The sequence below is a fragment of the Hemitrygon akajei genome, chromosome 21, assembly GCF_048418815.1.
Source record: "Hemitrygon akajei chromosome 21, sHemAka1.3, whole genome shotgun sequence".
Lineage (NCBI taxonomy): Eukaryota > Metazoa > Chordata > Chondrichthyes > Myliobatiformes > Dasyatidae > Hemitrygon > Hemitrygon akajei.
This window is the reverse complement of record NC_133144.1, coordinates 50,532,076-50,554,626: the sequence shown is the minus strand read 5'-3', so window position 1 is coordinate 50,554,626 and position 22,551 is coordinate 50,532,076. Positions and strand designations below refer to the sequence as shown.

The following is a 22,551-nucleotide window of genomic DNA, read 5'->3' as shown; positions in this document are numbered from 1 at the left end:
GTATTCAATTTACACTCAGTGGCAGCTTTATTAGGTACCTCCAGAGGCCACTGAGTGTATGCTTGTGGTCTTCTGCTGCTATAGCCCATCCACTTCAAGGTTTGACATGTGCATTCAGAGCTGTTCTTCTGCACATTACTGTCGTAACGCATGAGTCTTTAAGTTCCTGTCACGTTACTGTGATCTTGAACCAGTCTGGCTATTCTCAATTGACCTTTCTCATTAACCTGGTGTTTTTGCATACAGAACTGCAACTCTCTGGATGTTTCTTGTTAAACTCTAGAAACTGTTGCTTGTGAAAATCCACAGGAAATCAGCAGGTTCTGAGATACTCAGACCATCTTGTCTGGCACCAACAATCATATCATACCATGGTCAAAGTCACTTAGATCACATTTCTTCCCCATTCTCATGTTTGGTCTGAACAACAACTGAACCCCTTGACCATATCTGCATGCTTCTATATATTAAGTTGCTGCCACATATTTGGCTGATTAGATATTTGTCCCTAATAAAGTGGCCACTGAGTGTATCTCCCCTTTGGTTTTTATCCTCTACAGAGGTTTACTGAGATTCTGTATTTTGAGACAGCACTGCAGAGCTATTGAGAATTATAGGTAAATTGCCACAGTATTAAACTGTCCAAATTTTCTACAATATGCTATGGTAATAATTTCTGGCATATTAATGATTGCAGTTTGAGAAGAATAGAATATTGAGTGTTTAATGTTAATTTGAATAAACAAATATATTCTCTTCAATTTGCTTATTGGATAATGTCCATTAAAATGTTTGCATGTACAAAAATATTTCCAAGGACTTTTGGATCTCATCACTTATCTGTACAACAAAATGCTCTTCAGTTTATCTTTATAAATATAAATAGAATAAAGAAAGAGCAGAATATCTCCAAGTAGTATTAAGTATTTAAATACTGAAATTTAAGACCTGTTATTTAGCTTTCATTGGTTAGCCAGCCAAGTCCTCAAAAGTGTTCTCGTTCAATACGCTTTCTCTCTGCGTGGTACATTCTCCAGTTTTAATATTGTAATTAATTGAAGTTTGATTTCTACATTTGATACCTTGGGAAGTTAAGAATTGTTCATAATTATTCATGTTATAGGTCTGTTACATAACTAACTCTATTATTGAAGCTATAAATACTTAAATGGATAGTGCACTAGCAATCAAAAGAAAGTTGAGCCAAAATTGTGGTTAAATTGTTGGTTTGGATGGTTGTCTTTTGAAGTTAGAGTGAGAGTTAGCAAAATGATATAAAATGAGCTAATGGGCCTTTACTCCCTCCAGGGATTCTCTGCTTGCAATGAGTTGGAAGCTGAGCCCTTCCTATGGGGATATAAATTGGAGAGGGGGAAAGTTTTGAGAGGCGAACAATAGCCAAGATCTAGGACAAAGTAATTTTGTAAGAAACTGGAGAAGTGACTAAGGATAACATTTTCCAGAAATTGATTGCACCTGAGTAAAAAGAAAGTCATGTATTATTTTTCATTTTATTTGTGATTATTCTTACTGCCACCATGCCTTTATCACAATAATCACAGTAGTATGAGAGTCCAAACTCCTTATAAACATATTGGAATTAAACTCCAAACTCCGATGCCCTAAGCTGTGGCAGCATCACACTAGTTGCCCCATACGTTTAAAGTTTTATTTCTATTACAGCGAAAAATGCAAAGGTACATTATTTTGTTATATCCTTGTTTCATTTCAAGTTCCACTTTTGAAATAACAATGTATATAATATTGTTGAAGTAACAGTATTTGAAAGGAATATACTGTTAGATTTTTTTCTAAGCTCTGCCCATTTGAAGTTGCAGACAGAGTTTTGGAGAAGCTCGAGAGTAAGTAAAATAGATAATGATAAAATATTGTAAAGTCAGTTAAAGTTTATAGATAAACAGAAAATTTCAAATTGACTTTTGGAGAATGGCTGCCAGAATATTTATACTGAAGAAATATATAATGGGATTGCATTTAGGTTGTTGGATCAGAGGCCCTGTTAATTATTGATTTTAAATTATCCAGGAATCAAAATTCTTGCCAAGATTTCAAAATTTAACCCATTACCATTAGCATGAATGCTTAAAACTAATTTTCAAATTATCTTTTTCTTTTACAATCCAATGAGCTAATATTTTGTGAAGGGGAAGGCATGGATTTTAGGATATAAGCTCTCATAAGAGAATGTCTCACTTACCTTGATGTAGCAAAAACTCATGGAGGTACATGATGTTGCTTTACCTCTGCTGAAGAATTGACGTTAATTTCAGTGTGCATCTGATGTCTGAAAAACATCTGAATTCTGTGAATCCTGGTGTTCACAATAGCATTTCTTATTCATTGTTCACTTTGTATTTGGTGGTGGTCGAAATTTGAAACAAGCTGCCTCCTGCAAGGCAGGTACACATTTTCCAAGTTCCATAATTTCCAAACAGAAGTAATGAAATTCTTTAAAGTCTTTTCATGCTTGTAAGAAGTCTAGATGTGCAACATACAGAATAAATGTTATCCTTTTAAATAGTTTTGATATCCAATCCAGCATGTAGAAATGTTCTCACACATTTACTGAGTAAATCCTACAGTGGTCTGTATAAAAGAGGAAAAAGTAGATAATTCATGGCACTGAGTAAGAGATATTGTACTCAATGAGGACCCAAAGCATCATTTGATACCTGATTTCTTTTTGTTGTTGTTCACTGCTTTTCTGTGGATGGGCATAGAATGAGGTCTGACGTGAAGCCTCCATGAATAATCAACTCATCCATTTCTACTGATATTTGTTGAGGTTGAAATGTTAAACAGGTAACTCGGTAGGCTTCTTAATATCCTCAATCCTCTTGGCTTATGAATCAGTACGAGATTCTTTGGGTAACATTTCATTTGGAACGTGACTGTTATGAAGAAGGGGTACCCAACTGCTCAAGAACTGAACATAAACTCCAGTAAAAATGGTTAAGCAGACAGAAAGTGTGAATGACACTAAATATTTTCTGGTTCTACTTGCAGAATGTTTCACTTCAGAATTCTGCCTGCAGTGGCAGTTTTTGGCAACTTCTCCAGACAATACTATAGAGCAGTAGCAACCACAAATAAGCGTCGGCACAGATTGATGATAGCAACATTTGCTGGAGTGACAGCTGTTTCAGCAACAACAGGCTTATTATGGAAAAGGTAAGAGAAGTTTGTATTGTCAGAAATACACAGAAGGGTGTGATTTCATTTTTAAAAATGACCAATATATAATCTCATTGTCTTTGAGAGGAAGGCAATTTTAGATGGTGGCAGGGAGAGGGGAAATTGTGGTGTTATCATGCATCATTCTGCAAGAAAATTACTGTATTATTTTGTTAAACTTCCTGATGAGCAGGTACTGTTGGATAGAGGGCTCAGAGTAAGTCACTTTGGTCCAACACACACAATATTATTTCAAATGAAATAGAAAATTTTATCACTGACAATTTTCTTCCAGCTTACCACCCTGTTATTTTCATTTATACTAAATCTCCAAGCATCTTTGGCAGTCATTATTTAATGCCCCAGATTATCCCCGAGTGGCTTTCTAGGCCATTTTAAAAGACCGTCAACCAGGTTTCTATCAGTCTGGGGTGATATAAATAGGCCAGAATATGTCAGGATGACAAGTTTTTAATTGAAGAACATTAGCGAGCCAGTTGGGTTTTTATGGCAATTCAGTAGTATCGTAATTGATGAACTAGCTTTTTGCTTAATTAACTGAATTTAAGTACCCTGTCCGCCAAAATAGAATTTGGATTTTCACTCTGGATAATCAGTCCGGTCCTCAGGATAGCTAGTCCTATAACGTAACCTCTGGATCTCACACCCCAAGGCAGTCTATCACTAGGAAGAGTACTCATGGTGTAATACTGAATTGCCACAACGTAATAATGTTTACTTTGCGTCAATTATTCTTTAATTGTTGCTTCAAGTCAAGTCACTTTTTATTGTCATTTCGACCAAAAGCTGCTGGTACAGTACACAGTAAAAACGAAACAATGTTCCTCCAGGACCATGGTGCTATATGAAACAACACAAAACTACAGTAGACTATGTAAAACAACACAAAAACTATACTGGACTACAGACCTACACAGGACTACATAAAGTGCACAAAACAGTGTAAGGCAGTACAATAATCAATTAATTAATAAATAAATAATAAACAAGACAATAGGCACAGTAGAGGACAAATTTCAATATAATAATAAATGATGTAGATGTTGGTCTAGACTTTGGGTATTGAGGAGTCTGATGGTTTGGGGGAAGAAACTGTTGCACAGTCTGGTCGTGAGAGCCCAAATGCTTCGGTGCCTTTTGCCAGATGGCAGGAGGAAGAAGAGTTTGTATGAGGGGTGCGTGGGGTCCTTCACAATGCTGTTAGCTTTGTGGGTGCAGCGTCTGGTGTAAATGTCTGTAATGGTGGGAAGAGAGACCCCAATGATCTTCTCAGCTGACTTCACTATCCGCTGCAGAGTCTTGCAATTCAAGACGGTGCAATTCCCAAACCAGGCAGTGATGCAGCTGCTCAGGATGCTCTCGATACATCCTCTGTAGAATGTGGTATGGATGGGGGATGGGAGATGGACTTTCCTCAACCTTCGCAGAAAGTAGAGATGCTGCTGGGCTTTCTTGGCTGTGGAGCTGGTGTTGAAGGACCAGGTGAGATTCTCCGCCAGGTGAACACCAAGACTCTTATCTATGTGGATAGCATTGTTTAGAAACAATTCTCTATTAATAGTGTACAACCAAAATTAATTTGTTTGAATTCTTTTATTTAGAGCTGTTCAAGTTTTGTAGTAATTGAGCTGAGGTTAGATGATTTTAAAAAGTTATTACTTTGAGCCGATGCAGACTGGGAGACCGTTTCGCTGAACACCTACGCTCTGTCCGCCAGAGAAAGCAGGATCTCCCAGTGGCCACACATTTTAATTCCATGTCCCATTCCCATTCTGATATGTCTATCCATGGCCGCCTCCTACTGTCAAGATGAAGCCACACTCAGGTTGGAGGAACAACACCTTATATACCGGCTGGGTAGCCTCCAACCTGATGACATGAACATTGACTTCTCTAACTTCTGTTAATGCCCCTCCTCCCCTTCTTACCCCATCCCTGATATATTTAGTTTTTTTTCCCCTCTTTTTTTCCCACTCTGCCTGTTCTCCATCTCCGTCTGGTGCTCCCCTCCCCCTTTCTTTCTCCCTAGGCCTCCCGTCCCATGATCCTTTCCCTTCTCTAGCTCTGTATCCCTTTTGCCAATCACCTTTCTGGCTCTCAGCTTCTCCCCACCCCCTCCGGTCTTCTCCTATCATTTCGCATTTCCCCTCCCCCTCCTATTTTCAAATCTCTTGCTATCTTTCCTTTCAGTTAGTCCTGACGAAGGGTCTCGGCCCGAAACATCGACAGCGCTTCTCCCTATAGACGCTGCCTGGCCTGCTGCATTCCACCAGCATTTTGTGTGTGTTGCTATTACTTTATGTATCACTTCTTGGTTTATCAGGATTACATCGATATTTTTGAAAGGATTGCTTTATCTTCATTTTAAGCAAATTAATTAAAAAAACTTTACATAACATTTCAAAACACTTGAAAAGCAAAGCTCAACAAATGGGAGCAGATGTATGTTAACTATCCTAAACTTGTGTTATCTGAACAGTTATATCAGTAGTTTGTTACTTGTGGTAGCAAATGAAGATCAAGAGCCACTTAGTAATAGAAATGTCCTAAAGAATTAATGAACAATATGTTACTTTTTAAAATGTAACTGTAAAACTATGAAGACAGCAGCAAATGTCGACAGCTATAACGAACGAATAGCAACAATTTGCTGGAAAAACTCAGCAGGTCGAGCAGCATTGCCAGGTGGGAAGAATTTGTTGATAGTTTGGGTCATGACACAGGGTTCCAAAATGTTGACAGTTTCTTTCCTCCCACTGAAGCTACTCGATGTGCTGAGTTCCTCCAGCAGATTGTGTATTGTTACCAATTCCAGCATCTGTCGTCTCTTGTGTCTGTTCTGTAAATTAACTTAATGATTGGTTTATCTCACTCTTCTATGATATTTGTCCAAGATGCTTGATTTCCTGCTCTTTTAATTATGCATCCTATTGTGTATGATCAATTCATCTGAAGACCCAGATAAGGACATTGGATCAAAGATCAATCCAAAAAGGCATCACTTCATAAAGTAAACCATTCAATAATGATTTACTTGGGTTTTGTAAATATTCCTCCAAGTAAAGTAGTTAGCTGCTTGTAAATCATTTTGGAACGTTAAGTCAAATATAATACAAAAGAAAGAGAAACTATTGGAACTTTCAAAAATTTGTGGAGGGTGAAAAGCATTTTAGGCCAAGGAAAGATCATTGACTGAAATGTAAACTTAGATTCTCCACACGTTTTGCCAGATCTGACAAGTTTTCACTGCCTGTAGTATTTTTGCTTTTGTCAACATAAGTCTATAGATACAGGCACAGAATATGGCCATTTGGCTTGTTGAGTCTGCTCTGTCATTCTGTCATGGCTGATATATTATCCCTCTCAATCCCATTCTCCTGCCTTTGACACCCTTACTAATAAAGAACCTATCAACCTCCACTTTAAATATACCTAGTAACTTGGCCTCCACAGCTGTCTGTGGCAATGTTGGTGGTATCCATTAGTCTCGCAAAACCATGGATCTGTGCCTGGAAAGTCTTGGAGTGTCATCTCCAGGCGCAGGCCTGGGGAAAGTTGTATAGAAGATCGGCAGTTGTCCATGCTGCAAGTCTCCCCTCTCCATGACACCGATGTTGTCCAAGGGAAGGACAAGGGCCGATACAGCTTGGCACCAGTGTCGTCGCAGAAATTGCCAAAGCAAGGTTGAAAGCAACGTCGGACTGCCTTAGGGACTCCAGCTCCAGATTTGTTCTCGGGGTTTACTCTCGAAGCCTTTCCCATGAGTGGGTATAGAGTTTTCCCTCTCTTAGATGGACTGCCTTCCCAGGCTAATGAGCTCCATCAGATTCATCAGCATCTGGCGAATGAAATTCCTCCTCATCTCTGGTTTAAAAGAATATCTTTTTTATTCTGAGGCTGTTCCCTCTGGTCTGAGACTCCTCCACTATAGGAAACATCTTCTCCATGTCCACTCAATCTAGGCCTTTCAATATTCAATAGCTCTTAATTAGATCCCCCCTCATTCTTCTAAACTCCAGCGAGTACAAGCCCTGAGCAATCAAATGCTCCTCTTATAAACATCTTAGTTTAAAGTAACTCTGTTTCTTACTCTTATTTTGGTCACTTTTATCCTCCTGATATGAACTCATTTTCTTTCATAAATGGAAGATTGAACAGACGAAACAGTAGGAATAAATTATTCAGTTTTGGATTGAGAATTTAAGACCAGTGGGTTCCCAAGGGCTGATGCTGAGATCACCGTTCATGATCTGAATCAGTGATTTTGAATCAAGGGATCAAAGTTAATTGAGGTTCAGCAGATTGATTCCTCCGATAATGAGTTTCTCAAGTGAGGAAAGGTTAAGATAACAAGGCTTTTACCCATCAGAAGAATAAAAAGTGATACGATTGACATACTTGAAATTTTTATTGCTTTGATGGGGTGGATGGGGTCTTGATGTTTCACTTGGCTGTCTAGAATCAGTACTCAGAGGGTGGCCATTCAGGACTAAGATGAGTAGAATTTTTATTTCACCCAGAGGCTATTGAAATTTGTACGAAGTAGTACGGAGACTCAATTTCAGAGGCTGTTTAAGAAAGTTTGCTTAATCTCTCAAGGTGTTGTGGTTAGCATATGCTTTCAGCTCTGTCAGGTGTAAGATCAGGCTTCAATTCCTGCTGTTGTCAATAAAGAGTTTGTACATTCTGTCTGTGACCTTGTGGATTTCCTCCCAGGAGGGTGAGAGGTGATTTGATAGAGCTGTACAAGATGGATAAAGTGGACAGCCAGAGACTTTTTTCCCCAGTGTGGAAATGCTAATAGAAAGGGACATAACTTTGACGATATTTGGAGGAAAGTATAGTGAGGGGAGGGTGTCAGATGTAGAGTCTTTTCATAGAGTGATGGTTGCGTGGAATGCGTTCCCAGGGATGGTGGTAGATTAAGGACACTTAAGAGACTCTTAGATGGGCAAGAGGGTGACTGAAAAGTTAAGGGTTATGTAGCAGGGAAGGGATAGATCGATCTTAGTGTAGGTTAAATGGTTGGCACTGCATGGGCTGAAGGGCCTGCACTGTGCTGTATTGATCTATGCTCTGTATTATACCTCTAAACAGAATGCCACATCTAATGGCCCCTTGTGGCTGCTGTACAACAAAACAACTAGAGGCCTGTAATAGCATGTTTGTATTGCTTGTTAATATTGATTAATATTTCCTGCTTATAGATGATGTGATGTCAGGTCCATCCAACTAAATGGTCTGATCAATGAATAGGCTGCAGTGAATGAAAAGTTGATATCAATGAGGGCATTCAACCATTATTGAGAATGCAATGTTAACTAGCAATGAACCAAGGTTCTTGGAAGTAGGGCCAAAAGCGAGTTATTCTGAAAGCCATTGTATTAATGTTCTCTTGCCAGAATTTAATGTCAAGATGTGGCTCATCTTATTTCAGCAGGTTGTTTACAAAGGTATAGTTAATCATAAGACCATAAGATATAGAAGCGGAAGTATGCCATTCGGCCCATCGAGTCTGCTCTGCCATTCAATCATGGGCGGATCCAATTCTTCCAGTCATCCCCACTCCCCTGCTTTCACCCCTTTGATGCCCTGGCTAATCAAGACCCTATCTGTCTCTGCCTTAAATACACCTAATGACTTGGCCTCCACAGGCACTCATGGCAACAAATTCCACAGATTTACCACCCTCTCACTAAAGTAATTTCTCGGCATCTCAGTTCTAAAAGGACGTTCTTCAATCCTGAAGTCGTGCCCTCTTGTCTGAGAATCCCCTACCATGGGAAATAACTTTGCCATATCTAATCTGTTCAGGGTCACTGCTGCATGATGCATCAGGACTTCAGGGCAATCCAGAAAACAGATGGTGATAGCCTGCTCAGCTGTTCTGGATTGTGTGCACATTGATTTTATTTTCAACTAAGACAGAATTATTTCTTCATTCAAATAGATAGCTACTCAAAATTACAGTTCTGGCATCTTTTCAGTCATGTGGGAAATTGCCTAGGTGTATCTTGTTCACTAAAAAGCAGGATAATTCCAATTAGACTAATGGAAGTCTATTTAGTCTGTTCTTAATCATCAGTAAAGTGATGAAAAATGCCATTGATTGCAGCCTATGCTCTCCAATCCACAGCAGGGATTCACCAGATTACTTGGTTTAAGACATCATCACAGTTCCAGATGTGAACTAAAGAGCTAAATTCCACATTTGAATTGAGAGTGTCTGCCCACAGTATTAAAGTCTCTATAATGCCAAGGTGGCAGGCAACAATGAGAGAGATTAACCACCTATGGCAGGACATTCAGTGACATTGCCAAACCTCCCACCACCAACATCCTCTGTGGTTAACTTTGACCAAAAATTCAACTGGACCAGCCACACACCTTGTAGCAAGAACAGGTCAGAGGCTGGGTATCTTGGAGTAAATAATTTGCCGACATGTCCTAAAGCCTTTCCACCACCACCATTGCCAGAAGTCAGAATAATTCCTACTCCCTACTTCCTAACTACAACTGTTAAGAGGCTTTGTACCATGAGGGTGCAACTGCCTTTTTGATTGGTGTGCCATCCATCCTCAACGCCCTTTAGGTTTCGTATAACAATTTTCTGCTGTGTGAAATTGAATTTTCCATTGAATCCCGTGAGTGGAGATGCGTTGTTTGTCTCAAGATTAATGATGAGTATCACAGCTTCTAGTTCACAGCAGGGGTTGGAGTGGTGACACTTGAAGCATTTGATCTTAAAACTGATAAGGATACCTGTAGGTGTCCATTGCCTAATGGCCTTGAGTTTGAATGAAGTTGTACACATTTAAATGCAAATTAAATAAGATGGTTTAATGATATGACAACAACTACACACTTGACTTGAGCTTGAGTGCTTTGAGCATAAATATGTGAAAAACTCTGGGTTTGGGATTTTGGTACTGCTAGGCAGCAAAATGAACCCACAATACATAAACGTCATGCATCAAAGAATGCGAGTTGAAAAAGAAGAATGAATTTTATTTCATAAATCAGACTTCTGCGTAGTACTTTGAGTTTGGTAACGTTGAATTTCTGTAGCCCGAATGGCTCTATCATTGGGGTTGCCTGTATCTTCTACAAAATGCACTGTAGTTACTCATCTAGAGTACTTCACAAGCACTTCCCCATCACATAGCTGTTACATAAGACCGGTAATTCAGGTGCATGGGAACACCATCACCTGAATGACTCCATCTAAGTGGCACACCATCCTAACCTCGATGTTGCAACTATTCTCACTGTTGCTATATTGATGTTGCTACTTTCTCACTGGGTCAAAATCCCAGAACTTCCCAATAGCATTTTAAGAGTACCTTCACCTGAAGAATGACAACAGAACAACTGTTCGTGAAGTCTGCTCATCACTGCAGTATCATCAGGGCTGGGTAATAAATTCTGGCCTTGCTAGCGCTGCCCGGATTCTGATAGATAAGGAAAGAAAACACAAGAAAGGGCCTTTCTACCACTCGGCAAACAACTGGAAAATATTGCTAATTTTTCAATTTAAACATTTGTCAAAATAGTTGGACTGTTAATGGCTCATATCGCCACTTGTAGCTTTCAGTGACAATGTGCATATTTTAATGTGTTTTTATCATCTGGTACAGCAACAAAGCTGAATGCTCTATCAGTAATGCAAAGGAAATGTTGAAAACATGAGTTGGACAATATATCTGCTTGCTCAGTGAGCCAGAAGATTGTCTTGTTCTTTCTCATGCATGCACCATTCTTCACTTTACTATGGGATATTCCCATTGAACAATACTGAGATGCTTGTGCATTGCTCCTTTAAAACAAGGTAAAACTTGTGTAGCTCAACCTGAAGGGGAGAACAGGAAAGAGGAAAAGGAATCAGAAATGATGGTTCTTTTTGGATACCAGGCAAAGAATTGTAGGTAGAGATTAGGTAAGGGTATTCAATCAGTTTTTAGAATATTTGTAAGAGTACTAAGTACTTGAAATTATGGTAAGGATCAACAACACATAGAGGAAAGTTCCTGTGGACTGCATGTTTGGTGCGGATGATGAAGAGGGAATGGAAGAACATCAAAAATATGTTACTGAGCAGTCCTGTAGAGCTGCCATTGAAGAACAGTACACTCGGATTCTGCTTAATGCTGAGGATGTGTTCCGCAGAAGTGGAGCGCCGTGTAAACCAGCGCTATGCTGGGTCATTAGAAATGGACATGTGTGCCTGATTTTAAAACATCAAACCCAAAATATTATTATTTTATGTATACACAGTAATTCATGGAGTAATAAACACGCAAATAGGCCTAACCTGTACATCATTGGAGCAGCAACACATCGCTGCAGCAGCAGCAGAGTGAAGCAGGCCGTGGTTATATCTTAGAGGAGGGACCAGCTTGTGGTTTCTCCTCTAACTTTGGTTTCTTCATGTAGGCGTTGAGATTTAACTGCCTTTTCTTAAGCTTCCTTTCATGAAGTAGTTCTCAGTAGCAGGAAATCATGTCTAGTATTCCTTTCATTGCCTTATTTCTTCACTCCCAGTCAGGACATTGTCGAGGAACTGGTGCATGACTTCTGTAATGCTAACGCTGAGGAATTTTGTGGTGAGATTTCTTGCTGGTGTTTCCTCTTCTCCAGTTGTGTCCTCAGATTTGCCCAGAATGCATTGCTCTGCTAATTCTTGAAGCTCTTTGTGATTAAGGCTCTCACCATGCAAATGCAGTAATTCTTCAACATTGCCATAATTAACATCCTCTAATCCCACTTCATTGGCCAGTTCAACAATGTTTTGGGTGACCGATTCCGTCTGAAATCCTTGGAGTTTCACATCCATGCTAATTCTTGGACATCTTAGACATACTACCCTCACTGGAAGTTGCAGGCTGTTTTCCAGACGTTATGGGTTTTTTTAAAAAAAAGGAATAAATTGGTAAGAGAGTAAGAACGTTTACACACACGGGAGGCAGAACATATGTAAAGCACTCTTCATTGGCTGATTGAATGCTTACTGTAATGGCAGCTGCTCTTGAAGTTTTAACTGTTGTTCAGAATTAATTTTTTGTGATTTAAAAAAAATTTCAATGAAGAATTGAATAACTGCATTGTAATGAAACAGCGCTGCGAGGGATAGTGTTATGCAGGTCTGAGTGTACAGGGGAAAATTGAGTACATGCAGTCCATTGCAGCCTTTGATTGTTTGAGATTTTCTTTGATAATATTATGTACTTCCTCTTTCTTCACACACCTTGATAGTTTTTGTATCCAGAAGCTTTCATAAATATATTCAGTGACTAAGGCTTCAGAGTCTTCTGTTCATCTTGGCCTATAAATGTTTAGTCATTTCGATTTGCCCTCATGGTCAGTAAAATGAATGAGTTGATTGTTGACTTTAGCAAGGCAAACTTGTGTAAGTCTACATTAGTGAATTGGCAGTGGAGAAAATCAGCAGCTTTAAAGGGCATTAACATATCTGATTGCCAGTATTGGACCCATCACATATATGCAATCACATTGTTTCGACCATTAAAACGTGGAGGAACCTTCACAAACTCCCGCAGCCTCCAATGACCCTGTGATTTCAGTCTCTGAGGCCAATGTGGGAGCATCCTTTGGAGGGTGAACCCACCAAAAGCATCCAGATGGGGAATTTGGCTGAGTACTAAAGACCTAAACTGATCAAATAGCTGGAGAATTCACTGAGATCTTTAACCTTTTGCTTCAGCAGGCTACTTTAAGCAGGCTTCAATTATACCGGTATGTAAGAAGAACGTGGTTGTCTGCCTCAATGCCTATTGTCCAGGTAGCACTTATTGCCACTATTATGAAGTACTCTGAGAGGCTGGTGATGAAATGCATTGACTCCTGCCTGAGAAGCAACTTGGATCCTCTCCAATTTGCCTACTGGTATAAGGGATTTATAGCAAATGCCATTTCATTTGCTTTTCACTCTACCTTGGAACATCTGGGCAGCAAAGATGCATACAACAGAATGTTCTTTTTTGACTACAGCTCAACATTTAATACTATCATCCCCACTATAAATTATCAATAAGCTTCAGTGGTTCAATTTAATATCAGAGAATGTATACAGAATATAACCTGAAAGACCTTGGCCTCAATACTTCCTTGTGCAATTGGATCATCGATTTCCTCACTTTCAGACCCTAGTCGGTTCATATTGTGACAACATCTCCACTGTCTCTATCAGCACAGGTGCACCATAAGGCTGTGTGCTTAGCCCTCAGCTCTATCACTTTACACTTGTGACAGTAAGGTTCAGCACACCTCCAGTGCCATATTTAAGTTTGCTGATGACACCATTGTTGGCGAAATCAAAGGTGGTGATGAATCTGCACATCGGTTGAGTGGTGCCACAATAACAATCTCTCAGTCAATGTCAGCAAGACCAAGGAGCTGATTATTGACTACATGAGGAGGAAGTTGGAAGTCCATGAGCCAGTCCACATCAGGGGATCAGGTGGAAAGGGTCAGCAACTTTAAATTTCTCAATGTTAACACTTCAAAGGATCTGTCCTGGACCCACCACATAAGTTCAATTACAAATAAAGCATGATAGTGCCTTTACTTTCTTAGAAGTTTATGAAGATTCAACTCTGACAAACTTATACAGATGTATGATGAAGGAGTATTTGACTGGTTGAACTATGGCTTGGTATGAAAACATCAATGTTCTTGAATGGAAAATCCTATAAAAAGTCATGGATATGGTCCAGTCCATCACGGAAAAGTATTGTCGCAGGAAAGCAGCATCCATCAGGGACCCCACCACCACCCAAGTTATTGTCACTTCTTGCAGCTACCATCAGGAAAAAGGTATAGGAGCCTCAGGACCCCCACCACCAGGTTCAGGAACAGGTATTACCCCTCAGCCATCAGGCTCCTGAACCAAAAGAGATAACTTCACTCAACTTCACTTGCACCATCACTAAACTGTTTCTACACCCATAGATTTACTTTCATGGAGTCTTCATTTCATGTTTCTGATATTGATTGCATATTTATTTTTATTATTATTATTGGTTTTATTTTTTTCTCAGCTCTAACTAGTAAAACCTGAGGTACAGATATAGCCAAGCATACTCATCTGTCAATTGTTAGGAACTTTTGGACTGTCTAGTGGTCTGAAATCAAGAGAGATAAAGGTAGGTGAGAAGCTTCCCTTAAGTCAGGTGATACATGCTTTCAGGCTTTGGTATCTTCTTGACTGGAGAGGAGAGAAGGGAAATGTCTTGGGGGGAGGTGGGGTGTGTGCTATCCTTGATTATTTTGGCTGCCTTCTAAAGCCAGTGGTAGGTGTAGACAGAGTCAATGGAGGGAAAGCTGGTTTGCATGAGGGAAGGCTGCATTTACAGCTCTACAATTTTTTTGTGGTTTTGGATGGGAGGAACAGTTACAAGCTGTAATGGACCTGCATAGGATTCTGATCAGAGCCATGGGCATACCAAACCTCAGCCTTCTGAGGAAGCAGAGTCAAGGGTGTGCTTTCTTGGTTGTAGAATCAAGCATGGGACAGGAACTACAGTGCCATTTATTTTTTAAGCGTGTTTTAGAATTTTATAATTACAGTTTTTGAATGATTCCTTGAGTATAGTGGCCTTGTATGCTTGTGAAAATGTAAAATCGCAGGAGGCCCACAAGTGGGTTAAGTATTTCTTCACTTTTATAAGGATAGCAGCTGACTTATTTGCACATTCATCATTGTTCAAGTTACATGCTCAATCTTTTTGGAAGGCTGATGCATTGATGTTCTGAAATGTTTGCAGTATTCAGAAATATCAATTACAATATTCATTACCTGCTCGAAGCACATATCATGTATCTGACAAGGATGTCAATTTGATACAAGTTAGATACACACAATAGATGAAGAATATGAATGAAAGTAAAATCCAATAATTTTATAGTGTATACCAATTTGCATTATATTGAATAGCTTGTAAATTTTTTTGTCCAGCCTGTACACAGAAGTCTTAATCATACGTTTTGTGCTTCAGTTCTCACAAGAAGTTGAATTGTGGGCTTGTTGGCTTTCTCCATTTTATTAACTCCACATGTCAAGCTGTAACTTTATAATTCTACTGAACTGTATTTTGCATATATAGAGCAAAAGTAAAGTGGAACTGCTTACGGATTGTTCGTCCCACTCCCATAATGGAAGAGACTACGCAGCATCCATGCCAGAACCATTAGACTCAAAAACAAAAGAAGAAAATATCTTTTACTTTCCCAACCCGTCAGGCTAATTGACACCTCCACCTATTAACCAACCCCCCCCCCCTTCCCCCACCACTGCAAACACATCACGAGGAAGAAAAAATCTGCAGATGCTGGAAGTCCAAGCAACACACACACAATGCTGGAGCAACTTAGCAGGCCAGGCAGCATGTACAGAAAAGAGTAAAGTCAACGTTTTAGGCCGAGACCCTTCAGCAGGACTGGAGAAAACAAAGATGAAGAGTGGAATTAAAAAGTGTGGGGGGGTGGGGGGGGAGGAAGAAACACAAGGTGATAGGTGAAACCAGGAAGGGAGGAGTGGAGTAAAGAGCTGGAAAGTTGATTGGTAAAAGAAATTGGGCAGGGACTGGTAATGACCCCCCCCCCCCCCAACTCTTTCACCTTTTTCATCATTCCCCATCCCCTTCCCCCTCTCACCTTATCTCCTTGCTTGCCCATTGCCTTCCTCTGGCACTTCTTCGCCCACCTTTTCTTTCTTCTATGGCCTTCTGACCTCTCCTATCAGACTCCCCCTTCTCCAGTCCTGTATCTCTTTCACCAATCAACTTTTCTGCTCTTTACTTCACCCCTCCCCCTCTCGGTTTCACCTATCACCTTGTGTTTCTCCCTCGCCTCTCCCCACATTTTAACTCGTCATCATTTTTTCTCCAGTGCTGCTGAAGGGTCTCGGTCCAAAATGTCAACTGTACCCTTTCCCATAGATGCTGCCTGACCTGCTGAGTTCCTCCAGCATTTTGTACGAGTTGACTGCAGACACAATGCTTAGCGTCAGTTAATTTACATACAATCATCCTATGTATATAACAATTGCTTATACATTATGTTTTATAGGATTGCTTTCATACAGTGCCTTGTAAAAGTATTCAGCCCCCAACCCTTTGTTCACATAAATGAGTATTATAACCAGGGACTTTGATCAATTTAACTGAGAATTTTTATTTGTGAGTCATGTGCTCCTTTTTTTCCCTCCACAGTAGAGCCCAAAACACACGGGAATATTGTCAAGCTTAAAAAACTAAAAATTCAAAAACCAAAATGTCAGCAGTTCAAAAAGTATTCATCCCTCTTTGGTCAGTACTTAGCTGAACCACCTTTTGCAGCTATTACAGCCAGTGGTCTCTCTGAATTAGTCTCTTCTATTAGCTTTGCACAACATGATGGAGCAAGATTTACACATTCTTCCTTGCAAAATTGCCAAATTATTTGGGGAGCAGTGGTGGACAGCAATCTTGAGGTCTTGCCAGAGATGTTCGATCAGGTTGGTCTGACATGGAGAGGAGGTACTTATTTAGGTGATCCTCCAATTTTCTACATCAAATTGAGTGAGTTGGTAAGGTCATATACAGTATACACTTGAGAAAAGTTAGTGTAGCAATTACAAAGGGGGTGACTACTTTTTCAGACTCCATTTTAGTTTTTAATTTCAGTAAATTGTTGACAGGTTTTCGAATGTTTCTTTTGATTTGACATGATGCACGATGGTTTGTAGATTAGCTCTAAAAAATCCTATGTCAATATATTTTAACTTTAGAAAATGCAACAGAACAAACATGAACCCTGATGAGGATTTCAGCCCAAAACGTTGACTGTTTACTATTTTCTATAGGTGCTGCCTGGCCTGCTGAGTTCTTCCAACGTTCTGTGTGTATTGCAGTAAAATATGAAAATGGTTGTGGAGGCTAGATACTTTTTGAAGGAACTGCATTTATATTTATTGTTCTTTTTGTTTGTCTTCTTTACACTTATTACGTTTTTACTGCTCCATCGGATCCAGAGTAACAATAATTTCATTCTCCTTTACACTCGTGCACTGAAGAATGACAATAAACAATCTTGAAATCCTTACGTTTTATTTTGTAATTTTCTGACTTCAACTGTTGATTGAGTGTATCAGGCTGTTTACTTGCAAATTCAACTTGTGCTCATCAGAGAAGATTTAACCTACAACTCAAGCCTTGTCATGAAATCAGAGATGAATCTATAACTTTATCCACTTACTCTAGCCTTAGAATTTTTATCTGTGCTTTGGAAATTGCAGGAGTTCTTACTGCACAAAATTGATTTGTATCTGGAATGGTGATTTACCATCTTTGAACTATATATGTACAACACTGAAGAAATTGTTATTTGAATTATTACTCAATGAAATTAGCTCAATTATGATTTTGGGATGTAGGGGCCAGTGGCTGATGCACTTGATGATGGTATTCTTTGCTATCCTCTCCAGCAATTTGTGTTCTGTGACTCTAATGTGAGTTTACTCTGAAAATTTAAGAAACCAAGCACCAGTTGCTTACTTCCTAAGATGTTGGAGCAAACTTGGGCAATTCAACTCAAGTTTGCTTCATCATTTTGATCTTAGCTAATTTGCTATCCCTCTCAACCCTATTCTCCTGCCTTCTCACCAAAGCCATTTATGCCCTTACTAATTCTACAGCTGTCAGTGGCAATGAATTCCACTGATTCACCACCCTCTAAAGAGATTCCGCCTCACCTCTGTTTGAAAATGGGGATCCATCTATTCTGAGGCTATGCCTTCTGGTCCAAGACTCCCCCCAATATAGTCTGCAAGGATGACCAGCCAACTGTCACTTTTGTTCTCCATGCCATTTCCATTCTGTTCTATCTCTGGTCTTTACACTGTGAGCTTGAGGAATAGCATTTCATTATTGACTTTGAGCATTATAGCCTTCAGGACTTTATGTTGAAATCAACAATTTCAAGAAACCAGCTTTTCGAGTTTTTCAGAGCACACCCTGGATACTTCACCTGTAACAACAGCAGGTAGCAATAACACGATGATAGGTCAACAGTTTTTTTTTATTTGTGTTTGGTTGTATAGGTATTCATTATTCAAATACTCACTTTTACAAAATTCAACCTTTTAATTTCAGGTGTACATTAATGCTTCACGTGGTTGCCTTCTATTTCACATAATAGACATACCTTCTGTTCTTCACATTTATGTAGTTCCTCCACAAATTATTGTTGCTAGCCATCTCAACCATTTCAAGTTCCACATTCTGAACACCCTGAAAATACTCTTGAGATACCTTGGATTTAATAGCAAGTGAAAACTAGTTTTTGCATAGAAAACAAGATTGGAATGAATGGTTTTATTTCAGATTGAAGAATGTAAGTAGTGGATTGTCCCAGGAATCAGTGGTCTTAGATTATTTAATATTTACTTCAATGACCTGGAGAGGGAAGTTAAATAAAAGCTCTCCAAGTTTGCCTATGATGTGAAAATGGGTCAAAAGGCAAGTTGCAATGAGGATATTGTGCTCTTTATTGCAAAGGGTTTGGAGTTCAGAAAGATAAGACATAGGTGCAGACTTAGGACATTCAGTCCATTGAGTCTGCTGTGCCATTCGATTATGACTTCGTTTATTATCCCTCTCAATCTCATTTTCCTGCCTTCTCCATATAACCTTTGGTATGCTTTTAATCAAGAACCCATCAATCCCTGCTTTAAATATACCCAATGATGCATCCTCCACAGCCGATTATGGCAATGAATCTCGCAGACTAACCAACATTAGGCTAAAGAAATTTCTCTTCATTTCTGTTCTAAAGCAATGTCCTTAATTTCTGAGCCTGTGCTCTCTGATCCCAGACTCTCCAACTATTGGAAACATCCTCACCACATCCATACTATATAGACCTTACAATATTCAGTAGGTTTCACTGAAATTGCCCCCTCATTCTTCTGAGCTCCAGCTAGTGCAGGCGCAGAACTATCAAATGCTCTTCGTATATTAACTCTTCCATTCTTGAAAACAAACCCCTTCTGTCCTTCTGCAATGCCAGAATATCTTGTATTTGGGGCCCAAAGATGCTCACAATACACCATATCTGGTCTGACCAATGTTTTATAAAACCTCAGCATTACAGATCAGCTTTGACTTCTGTCTTAGGAGCATCTTGGTGACCATTTAAACAATGTTCCCATAATTAATCGATATCATATTGCCAGATTTTGTAACTTTAGGCTCCACTTGAGAACAAATTTCAGTGTATCATACTGTTTCGAAGTATAAAACAAGGAGACTGGTGAATATTGGACTGGTTTGTTCATTAGCCTGAAGTTGGTTGGAGAATTGGTATCTGTCACATTCTGCTTGGCTTATAAGAGAAGCTGAAGATCACTTGATGTATCTGACCCACTGGTCCACTGCTGGATTGGTCATTGAATCCAGTGGCAGAACACTGATATACTAAAGAGAGCAGCTACATACAAAGCACGTTTAACCACTTATTTTCCATCAGAGATAGCTTTAACAAGAAGCATTATGCAACTTCTTGCATTGGAATGTTTCCTCAGTATGAATAAAAACAAAGGGCTGAGAGCTGAACTTCAATTTAACGTGCATTTCAAAAATTAAAACATGGTAGTTTTAAGACCATAAGATATAGAAGCAGATTTTTTCTAAATTTAAACATAACATAGTTTGAGAAAGCCAATGAAATACAGTGGGAGGATTAATTTCCTTCCAATTCAACAAAATAGATCTTCTAGCCATCAAAGTGAGAAATCCAATCATTCGACAGGCGGAAGAAGATAAATGAAGTGAGTCCATTATTGGTAAACCAAAAATTGCGGTAATAGGATGGGGTTGTAAATCGATGTTCAATACCGCAGAGGTAATATCAAAAATATCTTTCCAATATTTTTTCAAAAGTGGACGTGACCAAAACATATGAGTTAAAGACGCGATTTCAAATTGACATCTATCACAAATAGGGTTTATATAAGAATAAAAATGAGCTAATTTATCCTTGGACACATGGGCCCTATGTACGACCTTAAATTGTATTAATGAATGTTTGGCACATATAGATGATGTATTAACTAATTGAAGAATTCTATCCCAATTCTCAATAGGAATAATAAGATTAAGCTCTCTTTCCCAATCATTTTTTGTCTTATAAAGGGGCTCTGAACGTATCTTCATAATTATATTATAAAGTTTTGATATAAGCCCTTTTTGAAAAGGGTTTAATTCGAACAAACTCTCCAAAATATCTGAAGACACAAAATTTGGAAACGTAGAAAGTACCGTACTTAAAAAATGCCTAACCTGTAAATATCTAAAAAAATGGTGTAAAAAAAAAAAATGGAAGTGGTGTATTCGATACTTCTATTAAATTTGAAAAGATATGGAGACCATTTATTCAGTATTTTCATATGATGTAATATGACCCTGTTCCAAGCTTATTGGATTTTCCAGCTTTAATCTTATTTATGTTGAGAGGATCGGAGTTGACGACACTGATGATTATGTATTCTTGTGAGATATTATAAACAGCCCTTTTTTTTCTTTTTTAGTTTTTTTTTCTTTTTTTGCTTCTTTTTTCTTCTTCATTAGCTATTAGATTAGTAGGTTAGTCAATTTTGCAAACATTTTTTTTCTTTTTTCTGTTTTTTTTATATCATATATTATGAAATACCTAGATTTACCTTGTTCATACATATACTGTATGGTTCATGTTTTGAGAAAACTCATTTATACTGTAATCATTGCTTATGTATTCTTTCATGTGTAATGGGAATTTGTATGTTTGTAATCCCTTTATTAATATATCAATTGTATTTTGTTCATAATATTATTAATACTAATAAAGAGATTGAAAAAGGAAAAGATATAGAAGCAGAAGTAAACCATTTGGCCCATCGAGTCTGCTCCGCCATTCAATCATGGGCTGATCCAGTTCTGCCAGTCATCCCCACTCCCCTGCCTTCTCTCCACACCCTTTGATGCCCTGGCTAATCAAGACCCTAGCTATCTCTGCCTTAATTACACCCAGTGGCTTGGCCTCCACAGCCACTTGTGACTACAAATTCCACAGATTTAGCACCTTCTGACTAAAGTAATTTCTCCGCATCTCTGTTCTAAATGGATGTCCTTCAATCCTGAAGTGGTGCCCTCTTGTCCCAGACTCCCCTACCCTGGGAAGTAACTTTGCCATATCTAATGTGTTCAGGCTTTTTAACATTCGGAATGTTTCTATGAGATTCCCCCCCCCCCCCCCCCCCATTCTCCTGAACTTCAGGGAATACAGCCCAAGAGCTGCCAGACATTTCTCGTATGGTAATCCTTTCATTTTCTGCATAACAGGGTTTATTTAAACTTATTTTTAACAATAAGTGTTTTCTCCTCAAACAAATTTTCTGACAGTCAAAAGACATATACAAGTTGAAATGCTTTAAGATCTTTGACAGCAGTGACAAGTCAGGATATTTTGTGGTAGGGGAATAGAATCTGATATCTGAAGCTAAGTTTCACTTGCTGCCCATTTCACTTGATAGGTAACTCCTAGGTATGACATGTCAGCTTAATCTGTATCCAGAATTGATTAATGCAGCCTAGCACCACAAGTGAAGAATATGAGCATCTGGCCAGATCCCAGATGATAGCACTTAATTACTTCATCCTCACCAACAACCTGCTTTTGTTGTTTGTACTTCAAGCCCTCCTACAAAAAAAAGTTGCAAATCTACTTTATTTTTGTTGTTACATTTTCTTTCTAAAAAGCTTTACCAAATTAGAAATATTGCAAGTATACTTTACGAAAACACGCACAAAATATTGGCGGAACTCAGCAGGTCAGGCAGCATCAGTAGAGGGGAATAATAAGTCATCATTTTGGGTCAGGAGTCTTCATCTTGAATACAATTTACATTTTGTTGATGAAGAACATGACTGCAAAGTTCTTAATATCTTAACAGATTTTGGATGTTGGAACAGGGCATCAATTCATGGAAATTGTTTTTCCAGAATAATTTACTTGTTGTATTTGTCCACATTACAAACTTCCAGTCCACTGAATGATTATGAATTCCATTGTGTTGAAAGATGATCAAAGTCTTTTCATCAGGAAACATGATTTATGTAGAACGCATCTCAGTTTTACCTTTCTTAGTAGATGATGTATTTACCAAGTTGCAATGTAAGGAAGATGACTCAGACTTTATGTTGAAAATAGGAATTTTGAACGAAGAACTGAGGCTGAAGACTGTAGTAGGGAATGTGCCAAGTGCTGGGGGAGCAAAAGGACAGGTAGCCAAAGGTGTGGAAG

The 22,551-nt window shown here is 38.9% G+C and overlaps 1 protein-coding gene across 3 annotated transcripts in view; it reads left to right on the top strand.

Annotated features, from left to right (window-relative positions):
* micu1 (mitochondrial calcium uptake 1) overlaps nucleotides 1–22,551 on the top strand; it is a 130,688-nt gene that overhangs the window by 30,516 nt on the left and 77,621 nt on the right. For all 3 annotated transcript variants that reach the window (XM_073025386.1, XM_073025384.1, XM_073025385.1), the window contains one exon: nucleotides 3,028–3,192. In XM_073025386.1, the coding sequence (XP_072881487.1) occupies nucleotides 3,029–3,192 (164 nt within the window). In that variant the 5' untranslated portion in view covers nucleotide 3,028. The remainder of the gene's footprint in view (nucleotides 1–3,027; nucleotides 3,193–22,551) is intronic.